This window comes from Salvelinus namaycush, unplaced genomic scaffold (genome assembly GCF_016432855.1).
Source record: "Salvelinus namaycush isolate Seneca unplaced genomic scaffold, SaNama_1.0 Scaffold1576, whole genome shotgun sequence".
NCBI lineage: Eukaryota > Metazoa > Chordata > Actinopteri > Salmoniformes > Salmonidae > Salvelinus > Salvelinus namaycush.
In genome coordinates, this window is record NW_024058315.1 from 1 (window position 1) to 22,509 (window position 22,509).

The 22,509-nt window shown below is 45.4% G+C and overlaps 2 protein-coding genes across 2 annotated transcripts; both read left to right on the plus strand.

The window, feature by feature from the left end:
• The first annotated feature begins 2,621 nt into the window (after positions 1-2,621).
• On the plus strand, positions 2,622-5,853 carry LOC120037117. Its single transcript, XM_038983292.1, has 5 exons — positions 2,622-2,630; positions 2,772-3,503; positions 3,650-3,949; positions 4,012-4,365; positions 4,428-5,853. The coding sequence occupies exons 1-5, from the start codon at positions 2,622-2,624 to the stop codon at positions 4,701-4,703; spliced, it is 1,671 nt and encodes a 556-aa protein (XP_038839220.1). The 3' UTR covers positions 4,704-5,853.
• A 5,121-nt stretch (positions 5,854-10,974) lies between these two features.
• On the plus strand, positions 10,975-21,578 carry LOC120037118 (neurexophilin-2-like). The gene is made up of 2 exons (XM_038983293.1): positions 10,975-11,022; positions 20,790-21,578. Exons 1-2 carry the CDS (start codon positions 10,975-10,977, stop codon positions 21,576-21,578), a joined length of 837 nt encoding a protein of 278 aa, XP_038839221.1.
• Positions 21,579-22,509: the final 931 nt, after the last annotated feature.

Sequence of the window (22,509 nt, forward strand, 5' to 3'; positions counted from 1 at the left end):
ATCCCACCATACCTGCTATGTCATCCATCATACCTGCTATGTAACTTGTTGTTCCTCTACCGTCATCCACCATACCTGCTATGTCATCCACCATACCTGCTATGTCATCCATCATACCTGCTATGTAACTTGTTGTTCCTCTACCGTCATCCACCATACCTGCTATGTCATCCACCATACCTGCTATGTCATCCATCATACCTGCTATGTAACTTGTTGTTCCTCTACCGTCATCCACCATACCTGCTATGTCATCCACCATACCTGCTATGTCATCCATCATACCTGCTATGTAACATGTTGTTCCTCTACCGTCATCCATCATACCTGCTATGTAACATGTTGTTCCTCTACTGTCATCCATCATACCTGCTATGTAACATGTTGTTCCTCTACCGTCATCCATCATACCTGCTATGTCATCATCATACCTGCTATGTCATCCATCATACCTGCTATGTAACATGTTGTTACTCTACCGTCATCCATCATACCTGCTATGTAACATGTTGTTCCTCTACCGTCATCCATCATACCTGCTATGTCATCATCATACCTGCTATGTCATCCACCATACCTGCTATGTAACATGTTGTTACTCTACCGTCATCCACCATACCTGCTACGTCATCCATCATACCTGCTATGTAACATGTTGTTCCTCTACCGTCATCCATCATACCTGCTATGTAACTTGTTGTTCCTCTAGCGTCATCCATCATACCTGCTATGTCATCCACCATACCTGCTACGTCATCCATCATACCTGCTATGTAACATGTTGTTCCTCTACCGTCATCCATCATACCTGCTATGTAACATGTTGTTCCTCTACCGTCATCCATCATACCTGCTATGTAACATGTTGTTACTCTACCGTCATCCACCATACCTGCTACGTCATCCATCATACCTGCTACGTCATCCATCATACCTGCTATGTAACATGTTGTTCCTCTACCGTCATCCATCATACCTGCTACGTCATCCATCATACCTGCTATGTAACATGTTGTTCCTCTACCGTCATCCATCATACCTGCTATGTAACATGTTGTTCCTCTACCGTCATCCACCATACCTGCTATGTAACATGTTGTGCCTCTACCGTCATCCATCATACCTGCTATGTAACATGTTGTGCCTCTACCGTCACCCACCATACCTGCTACGTCATCCATCATACCTGCTATGTAACATGTTGGTACTCTACCGTCATCCACCATACCTGCTATGTCATCCACCATACCTGCTATGTAACATGTTGTTACTCTACCGTCATCCATCATACCTGCTATGTAACATGTTGTTCCTCTACCGTCATCCACCATACCTGCTATGTCATCCACCATACCTGCTATGTCATCCATCATACCTGCTATGTAACATGTTGTTACTCTACCGTCATCCATCATACCTGCTATGTAACATGTTGTTCCTCTACCGTCATCCATCATACCTGCTACGTCATCCATCATACCTGCTACGTCATCCATCATACCTGCTATGTAACATGTTGTTACTCTACCGTCATCCATCATACCTGCTATGTAACATGTTGTTACTCTACCGTCATCCATCATACCTGCTATGTAACATGTTGTTCCTCTACCGTCATCCATCATACCTGCTACGTCATCCATCATACCTGCTATGTAACATGTTGTTACTCTACCGTCATCCATCATACCTGCTATGTAACATGTTGTTACTCTACCGTCATCCACCATACCTGCTATGTCATCCATCATACCTGCTATGTAACTTGTTGTTCCTCTACCGTCATCCATCATACCTGCTACGTCATCCATCATACCTGCTATGTAACATGTTGGTACTCTACCGTCATCCATCATACCTGCTACGTCATCCATCATACCTGCTATGTAACATGTTGTTCCTCTACCGTCATCCATCATACCTGCTACGTCATCCATCATACCTGCTATGTAACATGTTGTTCCTCTACCGTCATCCATCATACCTGCTACGTCATCCATCATACCTGCTATGTAACATGTTGTTCCTCTACCGTCATCCATCATACCTGCTACGTCATCCATCATACCTGCTATGTAACATGTTGTTCCTCTACCGTCATCCATCATACCTGCTACGTCATCCATCATACCTGCTATGTAACATGTTGTTACTCTACCGTCATCCATCATACCTGCTATGTAACATGTTGTTCCTCTACCGTCATCCATCATACCTGCTACGTCATCCATCATACCTGCTACGTCATCCATCATACCTGCTATGTAACATGTTGTTACTCTACCGTCATCCATCATACCTGCTATGTAACATGTTGTTCCTCTACCGTCATCCATCATACCTGCTACGTCATCCATCATACCTGCTATGTAACATGTTGTTACTCTACCGTCATCCATCATACCTGCTATGTCATCCATCATACCTGCTATGTCATCCATCATACCTGCTATGTAACATGTTGTTCCTCTACCGTCATCCATCATACCTGCTATGTAAAGACCACTCCTCTGTATCCATAGTGCATTGTGTTGGCCCAGGCAACAGGCTGCTGTAAGTATGTACAGAGTTATGTAAGTTATTATAATTGGGCCCTAGATAGAGCATCTTGCTCTGGGTACATGGTTCATGTGTGGGAAGAGACTGAAGATGTTTCAGATGAACCTCCAGACTAACCACAGATTAACGTGTTACTGTCTGAAGACAACAGAACAAAAGGAAAGAAGCCTTGTAATATGTATTGCATGAACACTGGGGACTGGCTACTGTAGAGAGGCAACACCCTGGGGACTGGCTACTGCAGAGAGGCAACACCCTGGGGACTGGCTACTGCAGAGAGGCAACACCCTGGGGACTGGCTACTGCAGAGACAACCAAGCAACACCCTGGGGACTGGCTACTGCAGAGACAACCAAGCAACACCCTGGGGACTGGCTACTGCAGAGAGGCAACACCCTGGGGACTGGCTACTGCAGAGAGGCAACACCCTGGGGACTGGCTACTGCAGAGAGGCAACACCCTGGGGACTGGCTACTGCAGAGAGGCAACACCCTGGGGACTGGCTACTGCAGAGACAACCAAGCAACACCCTGGGGACTGGCTACTGCAGAGACAACCAAGCAACACCCTGGGGACTGGCTACTGCAGAGAGGCAACACCCTGGGGACTGGCTACTGCAGAGACAACCAAGCAACACCCTGGGGACTGGCTACTGCAGAGACAACCAAGCAACACCCTGGGGACTGGCTACTGTAGAGACAACCAAGCAACACCCTGAGGACTGGCTACTGCAGAGAGACAACCAAGCAACACCCTGGGGACTGGCTACTGCAGAGAGACAACCAAGCAACACCCTGGGGACTGGCTACTGCAGAGAGACAACCAAGCAACACCCTGGGGACTGGCTACTGCAGAGAGACAACCAAGCAACACCCTGGGGACTGGCTACTGCAGAGAGACAACCAAGCAACACCCTGAGGACTGGCTACTGCAGAGACATCCAAGCAACACCCTGAGGACTGGCTACTGCAGAGAGACAACCAAGCAACACCCTGGGGACTGGCTACTGCAGAGAGACAACCAAGCAACACCCTGGGGACTGGCTACTGCAGAGACAACCAAGCAACACCCTGGGGACTGGCTACTGTAGAGAGACAACACCCTGGGGACTGGCTACTGTAGAGAGACAACACCCTGGGGACTGGCTACTGTAGAGACAACCAAGCAACACCCTGGGGACTGGCTACTGCAGAGACAACCAAGCAACACCCTGGGGACTGGCTACTGCAGAGACAACCAAGCAACACCCTGGGGACTGGCTACTGTAGAGACAACCAAGCAACACCCTGAGGACTGGCTACTGCAGAGAGACAACCAAGCAACACCCTGGGGACTGGCTACTGCAGAGAGACAACCAAGCAACACCCTGGGGACTGGCTACTGCAGAGAGGCAACACCCTGGGGACTGGCTACTGTAGAGAGACAACACCCTGGGGACTGGCTACTGTAGAGACAACCAAGCAACACCCTGGGGACTGGCTACTGCAGAGACAACCAAGCAACACCCTGGGGACTGGCTACTGCAGAGACAACCAAGCAACACCCTGGGGACTGGCTACTGTAGAGACAACCAAGCAACACCCTGAGGACTGGCTACTGCAGAGAGACAACCAAGCAACACCCTGGGGACTGGCTACTGCAGAGAGACAACCAAGCAACACCCTGGGGACTGGCTACTGCAGAGAGACAACCAAGCAACACCCTGGGGACTGGCTACTGCAGAGAGACAACCAAGCAACACCCTGGGGACTGGCTACTGCAGAGAGACAACCAAGCAACACCCTGGGGACTGGCTACTGCAGAGAGGCAACACCCTGGGGACTGGCTACTGTAGAGAGACAACACCCTGGGGACTGGCTACTGTAGAGACAACCAAGCAACACCCTGGGGACTGGCTACTGCAGAGAGGCAACACCCTGGGGACTGGCTACTGTAGAGAGACAACACCCTGGGGACTGGCTACTGTAGAGACAACCAAGCAACACCCTGGGGACTGGCTACTGCAGAGACAACCAAGCAACACCCTGGGGACTGGCTACTGCAGAGACAACCAAGCAACACCCTGGGGACTGGCTACTGCAGGGAGACAACCAAGCAACACCCTGGGGACTGGCTACTGCAGTGACAACCAAGCAACACCCTGAGGACTGGCTACTGCAGGGAGGCAACACCCTGGGGACTGGCTACTGTAGTGACAACCAAGCAACACCCTGGGGACTGGCTACTGTAGTGACAACCAAGCAACACCCTGGGGACTGGCTACTGCAGGGAGGCAACACCCTGGGGACTGGCTACTGTAGTGACAACCAAGCAACACCCTGGGGACTGGCTACTGTAGTGACAACCAAGCAACACCCTGGGGACTGGCTACTGCAGAGACAACCAAGCAACATCCTGGGGACTGGCTACTGCAGAGACAACCAAGCAACATCCTGGGGACTGGCTACTGCAGAGACAACCAAGCAACACCCTGGGGACTGGCTACTGTAGAGACAACCAAGCAACACCCTGGGGACTGGCTACTGTAGAGACAACCAAGCAACACCCTGGGGACTGGCTACTGTAGAGAGACAACACCCTGGGGACTGGCTACTGTAGAGAGACAACACCCTGGGGACTGGCTACTGTAGAGACAACCAAGCAACACCCTGGGGACTGGCTACTGCAGAGACAACCAAGCAACACCCTGGGGACTGGCTACTGCAGAGACAACCAAGCAACACCCTGGGGACTGGCTACTGCAGAGACAACCAAGCAACACCCTGGGGACTGGCTACTGTAGTGACAACCAAGCAACACCCTGAGGACTGGCTACTGCAGAGAGGCAACACCCTGGGGACTGGCTACTGCAGAGAGGCAACACCCTGGGGACTGGCTACTGTAGAGAGGCAACACCCTGGGGACTGGCTACTGTAGGGAGGCAACACCCTGGGGACTGGCTACTGTAGTGACAACCAAGCAACACCCTGGGGACTGGCTACTGTAGTGACAACCAAGCAACACCCTGAGGACTGGCTACTGCAGGGAGGCAACACCCTGGGGACTGGCTACTGTAGTGACAACCAAGCAACACCCTGAGGACTGGCTACTGCAGGGAGGCAACACCCTGGGGACTGGCTACTGCAGAGACAACCAAGCAACTTTTTGACAGACTGTTCTGATGAATGGTGACACCTGTCATCCTGGAGATATTTTGAGGACATTCTGTTTGTGTAAAGATTCATGTGTCTATGGTTTATTGTCATTATTTTCACAACATGCTTTCTTAATAAATACAATGCTTTTATCACATGATAATGTTTGTACTTGGAGACTAAACACTTGATTAATCAAGTGTAGACTAACGGTGAAATGCTTACTGACGGCCCTTCCATCAATGCAGAATAATAACAGAAACAAATAGCAATACAAGGAATACATCATGAGCAATGATAGCTTGGCTATATACATGGAGTACCAGTATCTAGTCAATGATAGCTTGGCTATATACATGGAGTACCAGTACCTAGTCAATGATAGCTTGGCTATATACATGGACTACCAGTACCTAGTCAATGATAGCTTGGCTATATACATGGAGTACCAGTATCTAGTCAATGATAGCTTGGCTATATACATGGAGTACCAGTATCTAGTCAATGATAGCTTGGCTATATACATGGAGTACCAGTACCTAGTCAATGATAGCTTGGCTATATACATGGACTACCAGTACCTAGTCAATGATAGCTTGGCTATATACATGGAGTACCATTACCTAGTCAATGATAGCTTGGCTATATACATGGACTACCAGTACCTAGTCAATGATAGCTTGGCTGTATACATGGACTACCAGTACCTAGTCAATGATAGCTTGGCTATATACATGGAGTACCATTACCTAGTCAATGATAGCTTGGCTGTATACATGGACTACCAGTACCTAGTCAATGATAGCTTGGCTATATACATGGAGTACCAGTACCTAGTCAATGATAGCTTGGCTATATACATGGAGTACCAGTATCTAGTCAATGATAGCTTGGCTATATACATGGACTACCAGTACCTAGTCAATGATAGCTTGGCTATATACATGGAGTACCAGTACCTAGTCAATGATAGCTTGGCTATATACATGGACTACCAGTACCTAGTCAATGATAGCTTGGCTATATACATGGAGTACCAGTACCTAGTCAATGATAGCTTGGCTATATACATGGAGTACCAGTATCTAGTCAATGATAGCTTGGCTATATACATGGAGTACCAGTATCTAGTCAATGATAGCTTGGCTATATACATGGAGTACCAGTACCTAGTCAATGATAGCTTGGCTATATACATGGAGTACCAGTACCTAGTCAATGATAGCTTGGCTATATACATGGAGTACCAGTATCTAGTCAATGATAGCTTGGCTATATACATGGAGTACCAGTACCTAGTCAATGATAGCTTGGCTATATACATGGAGTACCAGTATCTAGTCAATGATAGCTTGGCTATATACATGGAGTACCATTACCTAGTCAATGATAGCTTGGCTATATACATTGAGTACCAGTACCTAGTCAATGATAGCTTGGCTATATACAGTGCATATGGAAAGTATTCAGACCTCTTGACTTTTTCCACATTTGTTACGTTACAGCCTTATTCTAAAATGTATAAAAATAAAAAAAATCCTCATGAACCTACACACAATATCCCATAATGACAAAGCAAAAAGAGGTTTTTAGAAATGTTTGCAAATGTATAAAAAAAACTATAATATGTATTCAGACCCTTTACTCAGTAATTTGTTGAAGCACCTTTGGCAGCGATTACAGCCTCGAGTCTTCTTGGGTATGACGCTACAAGCTTGGCACACCTGTATTTAGGGAGTTTCTCCTATTCTTCTCTTCAAACCCTCTCAAGCTCTGTCATGTTGGATGGGAAGTGTCGCTGCATGGCTATTTTGGGGTCTCTTCAGAGATGTTTGATAGGGTACAAGTCCGGGCTCTGGCTGGACCACTCAAGAACATTCAAAGACTTGTCCCGAAGCCACTCCTGTGTTGTCTTGGCTGTGTGCTTAGGGACTTCTCTGTACTTTTCTCCGTTCATCTTCCCTCGATCCTGACTAGTCTCCCAGTCCCTGCCGCTGAAAAACATTCCCACAGCATGATGCTGCCACCACCATGCTGGTGCCTGGTTTCCTCGGCATTCAGGTCAAAGAGTTCAATCTTGGTTCATCAGACCAGAGAATATTGTTTCTCATGGTCAGATAGTCCTTTGGGTGCATTTTAGCAAACTCCAAGCGGGCTGTCATGAGTGACTTTCATCTCTACCATAAAGGCCTGATTGGTGGAGTGCTACAGAGATGGTTGTCCTTCTGGAAGGTTCTCCCATCTCCACATAGGAACTCTGGAGCTCTGTCAGAGTCACCATCAGGTTCTTGGTCACCTCCCTGATCAAGGCCCTTCTCCCCCGATTGCTCAGTTTAGCCGGCCGGGCAGCTCTAGGAAGAGTCTTGGTGGTTCCAAACTTCGTTTTTGCTCTGACAACTGTGGGACCTTATATAGACAGGTGTGTGCCTTTCCAAATCATGTTCCAACAATTACATTTACCACAGGTGCTCCAATCAAATGATAGAAACATCTCAAGGATGATCAATGGAAACAGGATGCACCTGAGTTCAATTTCGAGTCCCATAGCAAAGGGTCTGAATGCTTATGTAAATAAGGTATTTTTTTACATCTTTTTTTATAAATTTGAAAAGTTTTTCTAAAAAAACTGTTTATGCTTTATTATTATGGGGTTTTGTGATGTCATTATGGGGTTTTGTGTGTAGATTGATGAGGGGGAAAAAATGATTTTATCAATTTTAACGTAACAAAATGTGGAAAAAGTCAAAGGGTCTTGGGGTGTGTGTGTGTAGTCTGGATGGTCTCTAGTCTGGATGGTATGTGTAGTCTGGGTAGTCTGGATGGTCTGGATTGTTTGGATTGTTTCGGTAGACTGGGTGGTCTGGATTGTTTGGGTAGACTGGATGGTCTGGGTAGACTGGATGGTCTGGATTGTTGGGTAGACTGGATGGTCTGGATTGTTTGGGTAGTCTGGGTGGTCTGTGTAGTCTGGTTGGTCTGGGTAGTCTGGATGGTCTGGGTAGTCTGTGTAGTCTGGATGGTCTGTGTAGTCTGGATGGTCTCTAGTCTGGATGGTCTGTGTAGTCTGGATGGTCTCTAGTCTGGATGGTCTGTGTAGTCTGGATGGTCTGGGTAGTCTGGATGGTCTGGGTAGTCTGGATGGTCTGGGTAGTCTGGATGGTCTGTAGTCTGGATGGTCTGTAGTCTGGATGGTCTGGGTAGTCTGGATGGTCTGGGTAGTCTGGATGGTCTGGAAGGTCTGGGTAGTCTGGATGGTCTGGGTAGTCTGGATGGTCTGGATGGTCTGTAGTCTGGATGGTCTGGGTAGTCTGGATGGTCTGTGTAGTCTGGATGGTCTGAATGGTCTGGGTAGTCTGGATGATCTGTGTAGTCTGTATGGTCTGTGTAGTCTGGATGGTCTGAATGGTTTGGATGGTCTGGGTAGTTTGGATGCTCTGGGTAGTCTGGATGCTCTCTAGTCTGGATGATCTGGGTAGTTTGGATGGTCTGGGTAGTCTGGATGGTCTGGGTAGTCTGGATGGTCTCTAGTCTGGACGGTCTGGATGGTCTGGGTAGTCTGAATGGTCTGGGTAGTCTGGATGGTCTCTAGTCTGGACGGTCTGGATGGTCTGGGTAGTCTGGATGGTCTCTAGTCTGGACGGTCTGGATGGTCTGGGTAGTCTGGATGGTCTCTAGTCTGGACGGTCTGGGTAGTCTGGATGGTCTGGGTAGTCTGAATGGTGTCGGTAGTCTGGATGGTCTGGGTAGTCTGGATGGTCTGGGTAGTCTGGATGGTCTGGGTAGTCTGAATGGTCTGGGTTGTCTGGATGGTCTGGGTAGTCTGGGGGGAAAAAAAAATTTTAGGTTAATTTGAGCCTTGACCTGAAATCACCCAGACTTGACAGACTCCATCCAAACAGATCCACAGGACATCTGACTATAGTTTTCTATCACTTTCCTTCTTCCATGATGGTACATGTAGGATCTACATAATATCCCCCTCTTCTCCCATGTTTCCTTACCAGCAGTCCAAACCAGACACTGCCAAGCCTACTGCGCCATCTATTGGTGGGATGGTATATATACTACAATATCAACTGCTTTATTAAACCACATGGTGGTGCAGAAGACACACCAATATCTGGTTTGATCATGCAGTATAGTTTGATCATGTAGTTTGATCATGTAGTATAGTTTGATCATGTAGTATAGTTTGATCATGTAGTATAGTTTGATCATGAAGTATAGTTTGATCATGCAGTTTAGTTTGATAATGTAGTATAGTTTGATCATGTAGTATAGTTTGATCATGAAGTATAGTTTGATCATGCAGTTTAGTTTGATAATGTAGTATAGTTTGATCATGCAGTTTAGTTTGATCATGCAGTATAGTTTGATCATGTAGTATAGTTTGATCATGCAGTTTAGTTTGATAATGTAGTATAGTTTGATCATGTAGTATAGTTTGATCATGCAGTTTAGTTTGATCATGCAGTATAGTTTGATCATGTAGTATAGTTTGATCATGTAGTATAGTTTGATCATGAAGTTTAGTTTGATCATGCAGTATAGTTTGATCATGTAGTATAGTTTGATCATGAAGTTTAGTTTGATAATGTAGTATAGTTTGATCATGCAGTATAGTTTGATCATGCAGTATAGTTTGATCATGCAGTATAGTTTGATCATGTAGTATAGTTTGATCATGCAGTATAGTTTGATCATGCAGTATAGTTTGATCATGCAGTATAGTTTGATCATGTAGTATAGTTTGATCATGCAGTATAGTTTGATCATGCAGTATAGTCAACTACAGTATATCTCAGTGGTTCATAGATCAGAGTGTGTATGAATGAAGACCTAACTATTATTTAGGTCATTGTGTCTGACATGATACAGACTTCCAAAAAACTTCATATAAAGTTTGGGCTCCCGTGTGGCGCAGTGGTCTAAGGCACTGCATCTCAGTGCAAGAGGCATGGCTAAAGTCCCTGGTTCAAATCCAGGCTGTACCACATCTAACTGATCATTGTAAATAAGAATTTGTTCTTAACTGACTTGCCTAGTTAAATAAAGGTAAAAAAAAAATATTTAAAAAAAATATGAAAACAGAAGTAAATAGCCATACATGCAGCAACTGAAAGAAGTCAGTGAGAAAAGACCAAGCACGTAATGGGTTAAAGAAATTGATTTGGTCCTAAACAGAAGAACCACAACTAGCTCCTTACAAGCTCAAAGTTCCTCCTAGGTAGACGTCAAAAGGAGATGTCTCTCCATGCACTCAGACAGCGAACCTCGGAACATGGGGCAGACGCATTGTGACAACTACAGAGGATACCGCCAGATCGCAGTAGGAACTAGGTTCTAGGTTCTTCAGTGCAACACCGGGTTGTTCTCTGCTGCAAAACATCATTTCACCAAGACAATGTGTAATGGCATTATGACATTGCTGCTTGGGTAAATATATATACATATATTTTTTTTAAGCAGATGCAAAGTGGCTTTAAGGCTGGACTTATTGTTTCAATCAAGACACTGGATACAGTCACTGGAAATGTATTTGGGCAGAATTCTCTGTTTTTTCCCGGATAGAAAATAGGTTTCTGCTTCAGACCAATAAACCCAGTTAAGTCAGAGCACTGTGGTGACTGCTTGCCCGACGTGCATGGAGAGGATGGATTCACCGTCTGTTCCGAACTAACGGAGAGAGCCTAGCCTACTGCATTGAGAAAAAGGTAAGGTGTATTTTAATGTCTTTATAGTAACACATTTAGCTTATTCATACACAGTTTACAACAAATATTGCAAGGATATTTTTACTCAAAATGTATTTATAAGCATAAGCATTCAAACTCAGAATACTTTAGTGTTTGTGCTTATTATACCATGAACGTTATGATTGACAGTAATGCCGGGATACATATGAAATGCCACGTGGTTATCATTTTTAATGATATTATGATTATATATCTACGAAGTGTTTGTCTGTGTATCCTCCACAGCTGATGGCAGTAATGGCATCCTCTTGTCACAAAACAAGGGGATTTCATCGCCATTCATCCTAAATAAAGTCTGAGAGCAGATCGTAACCATGAACACACTAAGAGCATTCCTCTTCATTTTCCTCCTGTTTCATGTGAGTATTTCATATAAACTAAACTATTTCTTCTCAGGTATGAGGATTAGCCTACAGTCACAAATGACATTATTGTGTTCATTTAATGCAGTCTATTCATGATTACTTTGATTTATTTGCTAAATAAACATGGCAAATACATAAAGATTTTCATGCAGGTGACATTAAATAGGAGTTAAGTTTCAAATCAGTACAGTATTTTAAAGCATACTTGACAATGTTAAGATGTACACACCACCTCCAAAACAAAAAGGCTCTATTCAATGTATTCATATAGAGAAATATAGACTGGTCCCACTGTGACTGTGCTACAGAGAAATATAGACTGGTCCCACTGTGACTGTGCTACAGAGAAATATAGACTGGTCCCACTGTGACTGTGCTATAGAGAAATATAGACTGGTCCCACTGTGACTGTGCTACAGAGAAATATAGACTGGTCCCACTGTGACTGTGCTATAGAGAAATATAGACTGGTCCCACTGTGACTGTGCTATAGAGAAATATAGACTGGTCCCACTGTGACTGTGCTATAGAGAAATATAGACTGGTCCCACTGTGACTGTGCTATAGAGAAATATAGACTGGTCCCACTGTGACTGTGCTACAGAGAAATATAGACTGGTCCCACTGTGACTGTGCTACAGAGAAATATAGACTGGTCCCACTGTGACTGTGCTACAGAGAAATATAGACTGGCGCCACTGTGACTGTGCTACAGAGAAATATAAGACTGGTCCCACTGTGACTGTGCTACAGAGAAATATAGACTGGTCCCACTGTGACTGTGCTACAGAGAAATATAGACTGGTCCCACTGTGACTGTGCTATAGAGAAATATAGACTGGTCCCACTGTGACTGTGCTACAGAGAAATATAGACTGGTCCCACTGTGACTGTGCTACAGAGAAATATAGACTGGCGCCACTGTGACTGTGCTATAGAGAAATATAGACTGGTCCCACTGTGACTGTGCTATAGAGAAATATAGACTGGTCCCACTGTGACTGTGCTACAGAGAAATATAGACTGGTCCCACTGTGACTGTGCTACAGAGAAATATAGACTGGCGCCACTGTGACTGTGCTATAGAGAAATATAGACTGGTCCCACTGTGACTGTGCTACAGAGAAATATAGACTGGTCCCACTGTGACTGTGCTACAGAGAAATATAGACTGGTCCCACTGTGACTGTGCTACAGAGAAATATAGACTGGTCCCACTGTGACTGTGCTACAGAGAAATATAGACTGGTCCCACTGTGACTGTGCTACAGAGAAATATAGACTGGTCCCACTGTGACTGTGCTATAGAGAAATATAGACTGGCGCCACTGTGACTGTGCTATAGAGAAATATAGACTGGTCCCACTGTGACTGTGCTACAGAGAAATATAGACTGGTCCCACTGTGACTGTGCTACAGAGAAATATAGACTGGTCCCACTGTGACTGTGCTACAGAGAAATATAGACTGGCGCCACTGTGACTGTGCTATAGAGAAATATAGACTGGTCCCACTGTGACTGTGCTACAGAGAAATATAGACTGGTCCCACTGTGACTGTGCTACAGAGAAATATAGACTGGTCCCACTGTGACTGTGCTACAGAGAAATATAGACTGGTCCCACTGTGACTGTGCTACAGAGAAATATAGACTGGTCCCACTGTGACTGTGCTACAGAGAAATATAGACTGGTCCCACTGTGACTGTGCTACAGAGAAATATAGACTGGTCCCACTGTGACTGTGCTACAGAGAAATATAGACTGGTCCCACTGTGACTGTGCTATAGAGAAATATAGACTGGTCCCACTGTGACTGTGCTACAGAGAAATATAGACTGGTCCCACTGTGACTGTGCTACAGAGAAATATAGACTGGTCCCACTGTGACTGTGCTATAGAGAAATATAGACTGGTCCCACTGTGACTGTGCTACAGAGAAATATAGACTGGTCCCACTGTGCTACAGAGAAATATAGACTGGTCCCACTGTGACTGTGCTATAGAGAAATATAGACTGGTCCCACTGTGACTGTGCTACATAGAAATATAGACTGGTCCCACTGTGACTGTGCTACAGAGAAATATAGACTGGTCCCACTGTGACTGTGCTACAGAGAAATATAGACTGGTCCCACTGTGACTGTGCTATAGAGAAATATAGACTGGTCCCACTGTGACTGTGCTACAGAGAAATATAGACTGGTCCCACTGTGACTGTGCTACAGAGAAATATAGACTGGTCCCACTGTGACTGTGCTACAGAGAAATATAGACTGGTCCCACTGTGACTGTGCTACAGAGAAATATAGACTGGTCCCACTGTGACTGTGCTACAGAGAAATATAGACTGGTCCCACTGTGACTGTGCTACAGAGAAATATAGACTGGTCCCACTGTGACTGTGCTACAGAGAAATATAGACTGGTCCCACTGTGACTGTGCTATAGAGAAATATAGACTGGTCCCACTGTGACTGTGCTACAGAGAAATATAGACTGGTCCCACTGTGACTGTGCTACAGAGAAATATAGACTGGTCCCACTGTGACTGTGCTATAGAGAAATATAGACTGGTCCCACTGTGACTGTGCTATAGAGAAATATAGACTGGTCCCACTGTGACTGTGCTATAGAGAAATATAGACTGACGCCACTGTGACTGTGCTACAGAGAAATATAGACTGGTCCCACTGTGACTGTGCTACAGAGAAATATAGACTGGTCCCACTGTGACTGTGCTATAGAGAAATATAGACTGACGCCACTGTGACTGTGCTACAGAGAAATATAGACTGGTCCCACTGTGACTGTGCTACAGAGAAATATAGACTGGTCCCACTGTGACTGTGCTATAGAGAAATATAGACTGGCGCCACTGTGACTGTGCTACAGAGAAATATAGACTGGTCCCACTGTGACTGTGCTATAGAGAAATATAGACTGGTCCCACTGTGACTGTGCTATAGAGAAATATAGACTGGTCCCACTGTGACTGTGCTACAGAGAAATATAGACTGGTCCCACTGTGACTGTGCTATAGAGAAATATAGACTGGTCCCACTGTGACTGTGCTATAGAGAAATATAGACTGGTCCCACTGTGACTGTGCTATAGAGAAATATAGACTGGTCCCACTGTGACTGTGCTATAGAGAAATATAGACTGGTCCCACTGTGACTGTGCTATAGAGAAATATAGACTGGTCCCACTGTGACTGTGCTATAGAGAAATATAGACTGGTCCCACTGTGACTGTGCTATAGAGAAATATAGACTGGTCCCACTGTGACTGTGCTATAGAGAAATATAGACTGGTCCCACTGTGACTGTGCTATAGAGAAATATAGACTGGAGCCACTGTGACTGCTATAGAGAAATATAGACTGGTCCCACTGTGACTGTTATAGAGAAATATAGACTGGCGCCACTGTGACTGTGCTATTGAGAAATATAGACTGGTCCCACTGTGACTGTGCTATAGAGAAATATAGACTGGTCCCACTGTGACTGTGCTATAGAGAAATATAGACTGGTCCCACTGTGACTGTGCTATAGAGAAATATAGACTGGTCCAACTGTGACTGTGCTACAGAGAAATATAGACTGGCGCCACTGTGACTGTGCTACAGAGAAATATAGACTGGTCCCACTGACTGTGCTACAGAGAAATATAGACTGGTCCCACTGTGACTGTGCTATAGAGAAATATAGACTGGTCCCACTGTGACTGTGCTATAGAGAAATATAGACTGGTCCCACTGTGACTGTGCTATAGAGAAATATAGACTGGTCCCACTGTGACTGTGCTATAGAGAAATATAGACTGGTCCCACTGTGACTGTGCTATAGAGAAATATAGACTGGTCCCACTGTGACTGTGCTATAGAGAAATATAGACTGGTCCCACTGTGACTGTGCTATAGAGAAATATAGACTGGTCCCACTGTGACTGTGCTATAGAGAAATATAGACTGGAGCCACTGTGACTGCTATAGAGAAATATAGACTGGTCCCACTGTGACTGTTATAGAGAAATATAGACTGGCGCCACTGTGACTGTGCTATAGAGAAATATAGACTGGTCCCACTGTGACTGTGCTATAGAGAAATATAGACTGGTCCCACTGTGACTGTGCTATAGAGAAATATAGACTGGTCCCACTGTGACTGTGCTATAGAGAAATATAGACTGGTCCAACTGTGACTGTGCTACAGAGAAATATAGACTGGCGCCACTGTGACTGTGCTACAGAGAAATATAGACTGGTCCCACTGACTGTGCTACAGAGAAATATAGACTGGTCCCACTGTGACTGTGCTATAGAGAAATATAGACTGGTCCCACTGTGACTGCTACAGAGAAATATAGACTGGTCCCACTGTGACTGTGCTACAGAGAAATATAGACTGGTCCCACTGTGACTGTGCTACAGAGAAATATAGACTGGTCCCACTGTGACTGTGCTACAGAGAAATAGACTGGCGCCACTGTGACTGTGCTACAGAGAAATATAGACTGGTCCCACTGTGACTGTGCTATAGAGAAATATAGACTGGCGCCACTGTGACTGTGCTACAGAGAAATATAGACTGGTCCCACTGTGACTGTGCTATAGAGAAATATAGACTGGTCCCACTGTGACTGTGCTATAGAGAAATATAGACTGGTCCCACTGTGACTGTGCTACAGAGAAATATAGACTGGTCCCACTGTGACTGTGCTATAGAGAAATATAGACTGGTCCCACTGTGACTGTGCTATAGAGAAATATAGACTGGTCCCACTGTGACTGTGCTATAGAGAAATATAGACTGGTCCCACTGTGACTGTGCTATAGAGAAATATAGACTGGTCCCACTGTGACTGTGCTATAGAGAAATATAGACTGGCGCCACTGTGACTGTGCTATAGAGAAATATAGACTGGCGCCACTGTGACTGTGCTATAGAGAAATATAGACTGGTCCCACTGTGACTGTGCTATAGAGAAATATAGACTGGTCCCACTGTGACTGTGCTATAGAAAAATATAGACTGGTCCCACTGTGACTGTGCTATAGAGAAATATAGACTGGTCCCACTGTGACTGTGCTATAGAGAAATATAGACTGGTCCCACTGTGACTGTGCTATAGAGTAATATAGACTGCTCCCACTGTGACGGTGCTATAGAGAAATATAGACTGGTCCCACTGTGACTGTGCTATAGAGAAATAACACATTCAGGATGTGTATAGGCTATACAGTAGAAGTATATTTAATACAATTGCAATTATAACAACTATGTCATTATTTATAAATTGTTGGAATGAATCTGTGTCATTGTTGATAAAGTTGAATTTCATATAGCAGACCTATGGGGACAGGCATGGTCTACATGAACATATATAGCAGAGCTATGGGGACAGGCATGGTCTACATTAACATATATAGCAGAGCTATGGGGACAGGCATGGTCTACATGAACATATATAGCAGAGCTATGGGGACAGGCATGATCTTTGTTTGCAATTACAGAGATCATACGTTTCCTGGAGTTCTTGACCAGGTTTGCACACACTGCAGCAGGGATTTTGGCCCACTCCTCCATACAGACCTTCTCCAGATCCTTCAGGTTTCGGGGCTGTCGCTGGGCAATACGGACTTTCAGCTCCCTCCAAAGATTTTCTATTGGGTTCAGGTCTGGAGACTGGCTAGGCCACTCCAGGACCTTGAGATGCTTCTTACGGAGCCACTCCTTAGTTGCCCTGGCTGTGTGTTTCGGGTCGTTGTCATGCTGGAAGACCCAGCCACGACCCATCTTCAATGCTCTTACTGAGGGAAGGAGGTTGTTGGCCAAGATCTCGCGATACATGGCCCCATCCATCCTCCCCTCAATACGGTGCAGTCGTCCTGTCCCCTTTGCAGAAAAGCATCCCCAAAGAATGATGTTTCCACCTCCATGCTTCACGGTCGGGATGGTGTTCTTGGGGTTGTACTCATCCTTTTTCTTCCTCCAAACACGGCGAGTGGAGTTTAGACCAAAAAGCTCTATTTTTGTCTCATCAGACCACATGACCTTCTCCCATTCCTCCTCTGGATCATCCAGATGGTCATTGGCAAATTTCAGACGGGCCTGGACATGCGCTGGCTTGAGCAGGGGGACCTTGCGTGCGCTGCAGGATTTTAATACATGACAGCGTAGTGTGTTACTAATGGTTTTCTTTGAGACTGTGGTCCCAGCTCTCTTCAGGTCATTGACCAGGTCCTGCCGTGTAGTTCTGGGCTGATCCCTCACCTTCCTCATGATCATTGATGCCCCACGAGGTGAGATCTTGCATGGAGCCCCAGACCGAGGGTGATTGACCGTCATCTTGAACTTCTTCCATTTTCTAATAATTGCGCCAACAGCCTTCTCACCAAGCTGCTTGCCTATTGTCCTGTAGCCCATCCCAGCCTTGTGCAGGTCTACAATTTTATCCCTGATGTCCTTACACAGCTCTCTGGTCTTGGTCATTGTGGAGAGGTTGGAGTCTGTTTGATTGAGTGTGTGGACAGGTGTCTTTTATACAGGTAACGAGTTCAAACAGGTGCAGTTAATACAGGTAATGAGTGGAGAACAGGAGGGCTTCTTAAAGAAAAACTAACAGGTCTGTGAGAGCCGGAATTCTTACTGGTTGGTAGGTGATCAAATACTAATGTGATGCAATAAAATGCAAATTAATTACTTAAAAATCATACAATGTGATTTTCTGGATTTTTGTTTTAGATTCCGTCTCTCACAGTTGAAGTGTACCTATGATAAAAATGACAGACCTCTACATGCTTTGTAAGTAGGAAAACCTGCAAAATCGGCAGTGTATCAAATACTTGTTCTCCCCACTGTACATCAATATTATTCTCTGAGGCTACCCGGAACATGTCCCAGTCCGCGTGATCAAAGCAATCTTGAAGCGTCGATTCCGATTGGTCAGACCAAAGTTGAATAGTCCTTAGCACGGCTAATTCCTGTTTGAGTTTCTGCCTATAGGAAGGGAGGAGCAAAATGGAGTCGTGGTCAGATATTCCGAAAGGAGGGTGGGGAGGACCTTGTATGCATCGCGGAAGTTAGAGTAGCAGTGATCCACTGTTTTTCCAGCGCGAGTGCTACAGTTGATTTGCTGTTAGAATTTAGGCAGCCTTGTTCTCAGATTTGCCTTGTTAAAATCCCCAGCTACAATAAATGCAGCCTCAGGATATATGGTTTCCAGTTTGCATAAAGTCCATTGAAGTTCCTTGAGGGCCATCGTGGTATCAGCTTGAGGGGGGATATACACGGCTGTGACAATAACCGAAGAGAATTATCTTGGAAGATAATACGGTCGGATTCTGATTGTGAGGAATTCTTGGTCAGGTGAACAAAAGGAGTTCCTGTATGTTGTTACAATTACACCATGAGTCGTTAATCATGAAAAACATACACCCCCGCCCTTCTTCCCGGAGAGATGTTTATTCCTGTCAGCGCGATGCACAAAGAATCCAGGTGTCTGTACCGACTCCAACAGCATATACCCAGAGAGCCATGTTTCCGTGAAACAGAGTATGTTACAATCCCTAATGTCTCTCTGGAAAGCAACCCTTGCCCTGATTTCATTGAGCTTGTTATTTAGAGACTGGACATTAGCGAGTAATATACTCAGAAGCGGTGGGTGGTGTGCGCGCCTCCGAAGTCTGACCAGAAGACCACTCCGTCTACCTCTTCTCTGGCGTTGTTTTGGGTCAGCCTCAGTTCAAATGCCCTGGGTGGTTCGGACAAAGGATACGCTTCAGGAAATTCATATTCCTGGTCGTACTGCTGGTAAGTTTACGTCGCTCTGATATCCAATAGTTCTTCCCGGCTGTATGTAATAACACTTAGGATTTTCTGGGCTAACAATGTAAGAAATAATACCAAAAAACTAAATACTGCAAAGTTTCCTAAGGATTAGAAGCGAGGCAGCCCTCTCTGTCGGCGCCATCTTGATGATTCTGACGCTCAGAACTAAAGTTTCATGTAATTGGTCAGCTGCTCGATTAAAAGGCCAGTGGAGTTAAAAACATAATTTCCTGTATTTTTTAAAAGATATTTCCACACTGAGGTCGAAATAACTCTGAAATTGTGAACATGATAATGCCCTTTTTGTGTAAGTGTTTCCTAACACCCACATGATCAACATTTCAATGACCAAAGTAAATAATAAATAAAAAATATATATTCATTAAATAAACACACAGATGTATTAGTGATGATTTAAACATACATTTAAAAAGACTTAATGGGGCTTTATGTTCTGGGTCCATACATAGAGGACATGTTAAGAGGTCAAAAAATGCTAGAATGAAGAGCGAAACCGGAATGAGGAGTCCACCCTCCCTCTTTTCAAGTTATGGGCTGAATGTCCCCTTCTCTTCCTAAATATGAAAAGATGTTAACACCTGCTAAATCTTGATTTGTCTAAATAACACAGGAACTCCTGCTCCTTTCAGCCTGACAGATTCTTTTGTTTCACGAGAGATTACTCATAACGTAGTTTCGCATAGCCACACCTCCAAACCACGTTGTTGTCACTTATAGTGGGTCTCTATTTTCATTATTTGAATTTGAATATTATTTTGCACATACAGATGTAGGATCTTAATTTGAGCCAGTTTGCTACAGCAGGAACATAATTATGCAGCCACAGAATGTGAATTATAATTAAAGGACATTTTTGTAAGGGTTGATAAATAATTCGTTAGGGCATATCAAGTCTGAAATTTCAAAGTGGAAATTACAAACTTTTGAATCCTTTTTAAAACTCAAATACACTACATGTTTGCATTTCCTGCTCTTCAGGAAAATTCTCAGCAACAAAAGAGTGATCAAATTAAGATCCTACATCTGTATGCATCCAGTTACTATGCTGTTTGGAATAATATGGTACAGTTCATGTCCTCTAACCTTTCCCTCTATGTGTCTTTTTCTTTGTTTCTCTGTAGGTGTGGTGCAGGAAAACCAAACAGCAGCTCCAAGCAGCAGCTGAGACAGAGCTGATAGAGTGGGGGGAGGGGGACCATGAGGAGGAGTTCTCCCCCAGCGGAGCCGGGGCCAGTCCCAGAGTCCTCAACCCCCTGAGGCTATTCGCTAGGGGGGTCCCTGGAGCCGTCGGGCCATCCAGCCTTAAACACAACCCCATCAGGGACATGACATACCTAGAGAGCATGGAGGACTTCTGGGATTGGTTATCCAACCAAACAGATGTTCAGGCCAGCCTGGCCAGAACCAAGCGACGACCCATCATCAAGACAGGCAAGTTTAAGAAGATGTTTGGTTGGGGAGACTTCCATTCCAACATTAAGACTGTCAAACTCAACCTGCTGATCACCGGGAAGATCGTGGACCACGGTAATGGAACGTTCAGTGTCTACTTCCGCCATAACTCCACCGGCCTGGGGAACGTGTCGGTGAGTCTGGTGCCGCCGTCTAAAGTGGTGGAGTTTGAGATGGCTCAGCAGTACACACTGGAGACAAAAGACTCTAAAGCTTTCAACTGTCGTATCGAGTATGAGAAGACGGACCGCAACAAGAAGACGGCTCTGTGCAGCTTCGACTCCTCCAAGGTGTGTTACCAGGAACAGACACAGAGCCACGTCTCCTGGCTCTGCTCCAAGCCCTTTAAAGTCATCTGCATCTACATCGCCTTCTACAGCGTGGACTACAAACTGGTGCAGAAGGTCTGCCCGGACTACAACTACCATAGTGACACTCCCTACTCCTCCACTGGCTGAAGGTCTGCCGGACTACAACTACCATAATGACACTCCCTACTCTTCCACTGGCTGAAGGTCTGCCGGACTACAACTACCATAATGACACTCCCTACTCTTCCACTGGCTGAAGGTCTGCCGGACTACAACTACCATAATGACACTCCCTACTCCTCCACTGGCTGAAGGTCTGCCCGGACTACAACTACCATAGTGACACTCCCTACTCTTCCACTGGCTGAAGGTCTGCCGGACTACAACTACCATAATGACACTCCCTACTCTTCCACTGGCTGCAGGTCTGCCGGACTACAACTACCATAATGACACTCCCTACTCTTCCACTGGCTGAAGGTCTGCCGGACTACAACTACCATAATGACACTCCCTACTCTTCCACTGGCTGAAGGTCTGCCGGACTACAACTACCATAATGACACTCCCTACTCTTCCACTGGCTGAAGGTCTGCCGGACTTCAACTACCATAATGACACTCCCTACTCTTCCACTGGCTGAAGGTCTGCCCGGACTACAACTACCATAATGACACTCCCTACTCTTCCACTGGCTGAAGGTCTGCCGGACTACAACTACCATAATGACACTCCCTACTCTTCCACTGGCTGAAGGTCTGCCGGACTACAACTACCATAATGACATTCCCTACTCCTCCACTGGCTGAAGGTCTGCCGGACTACAACTACCATAATGACACTCCCTACTCCTCCACTGGCTGAAGGTCTGCCGGACTTCAACTACCATAATGACACTCCCTACTCCTCCACTGGCTGAAGGTCTGCCGGACTACAACTACCATAATGACACTCCCTACTCTTCCACTGGCTGAAGGTCTGCCCGGACTACAACTACCATAATGACACTCCCTACTCTTCCACTGGCTGAAGGTCTGCCGGACTACAACTACCATAATGACACTCCCTACTCTTCCAC

Coding starts and splice junctions, on each gene's coding strand:
- LOC120037117 (XM_038983292.1), top strand. Junction 3,950..4,011: donor GGACTGGCTACTGCAGAGAG/GCAACACCCTGG, acceptor GCTACTGTAGAG/ACAACCAAGCAACACCCTGG. Junction 4,366..4,427: donor GGACTGGCTACTGCAGAGAG/GCAACACCCTGG, acceptor GCTACTGTAGAG/ACAACCAAGCAACACCCTGG.
- LOC120037118 (XM_038983293.1), top strand. CDS start 10,975: ATGGGGCAGACGCATTGTGACAACTACAGAGGATACCGCCAGATCGCA. Junction 11,023..20,789: donor GAGGATACCGCCAGATCGCA/GTAGGAACTAGG, acceptor GTTTCTCTGTAG/GTGTGGTGCAGGAAAACCAA.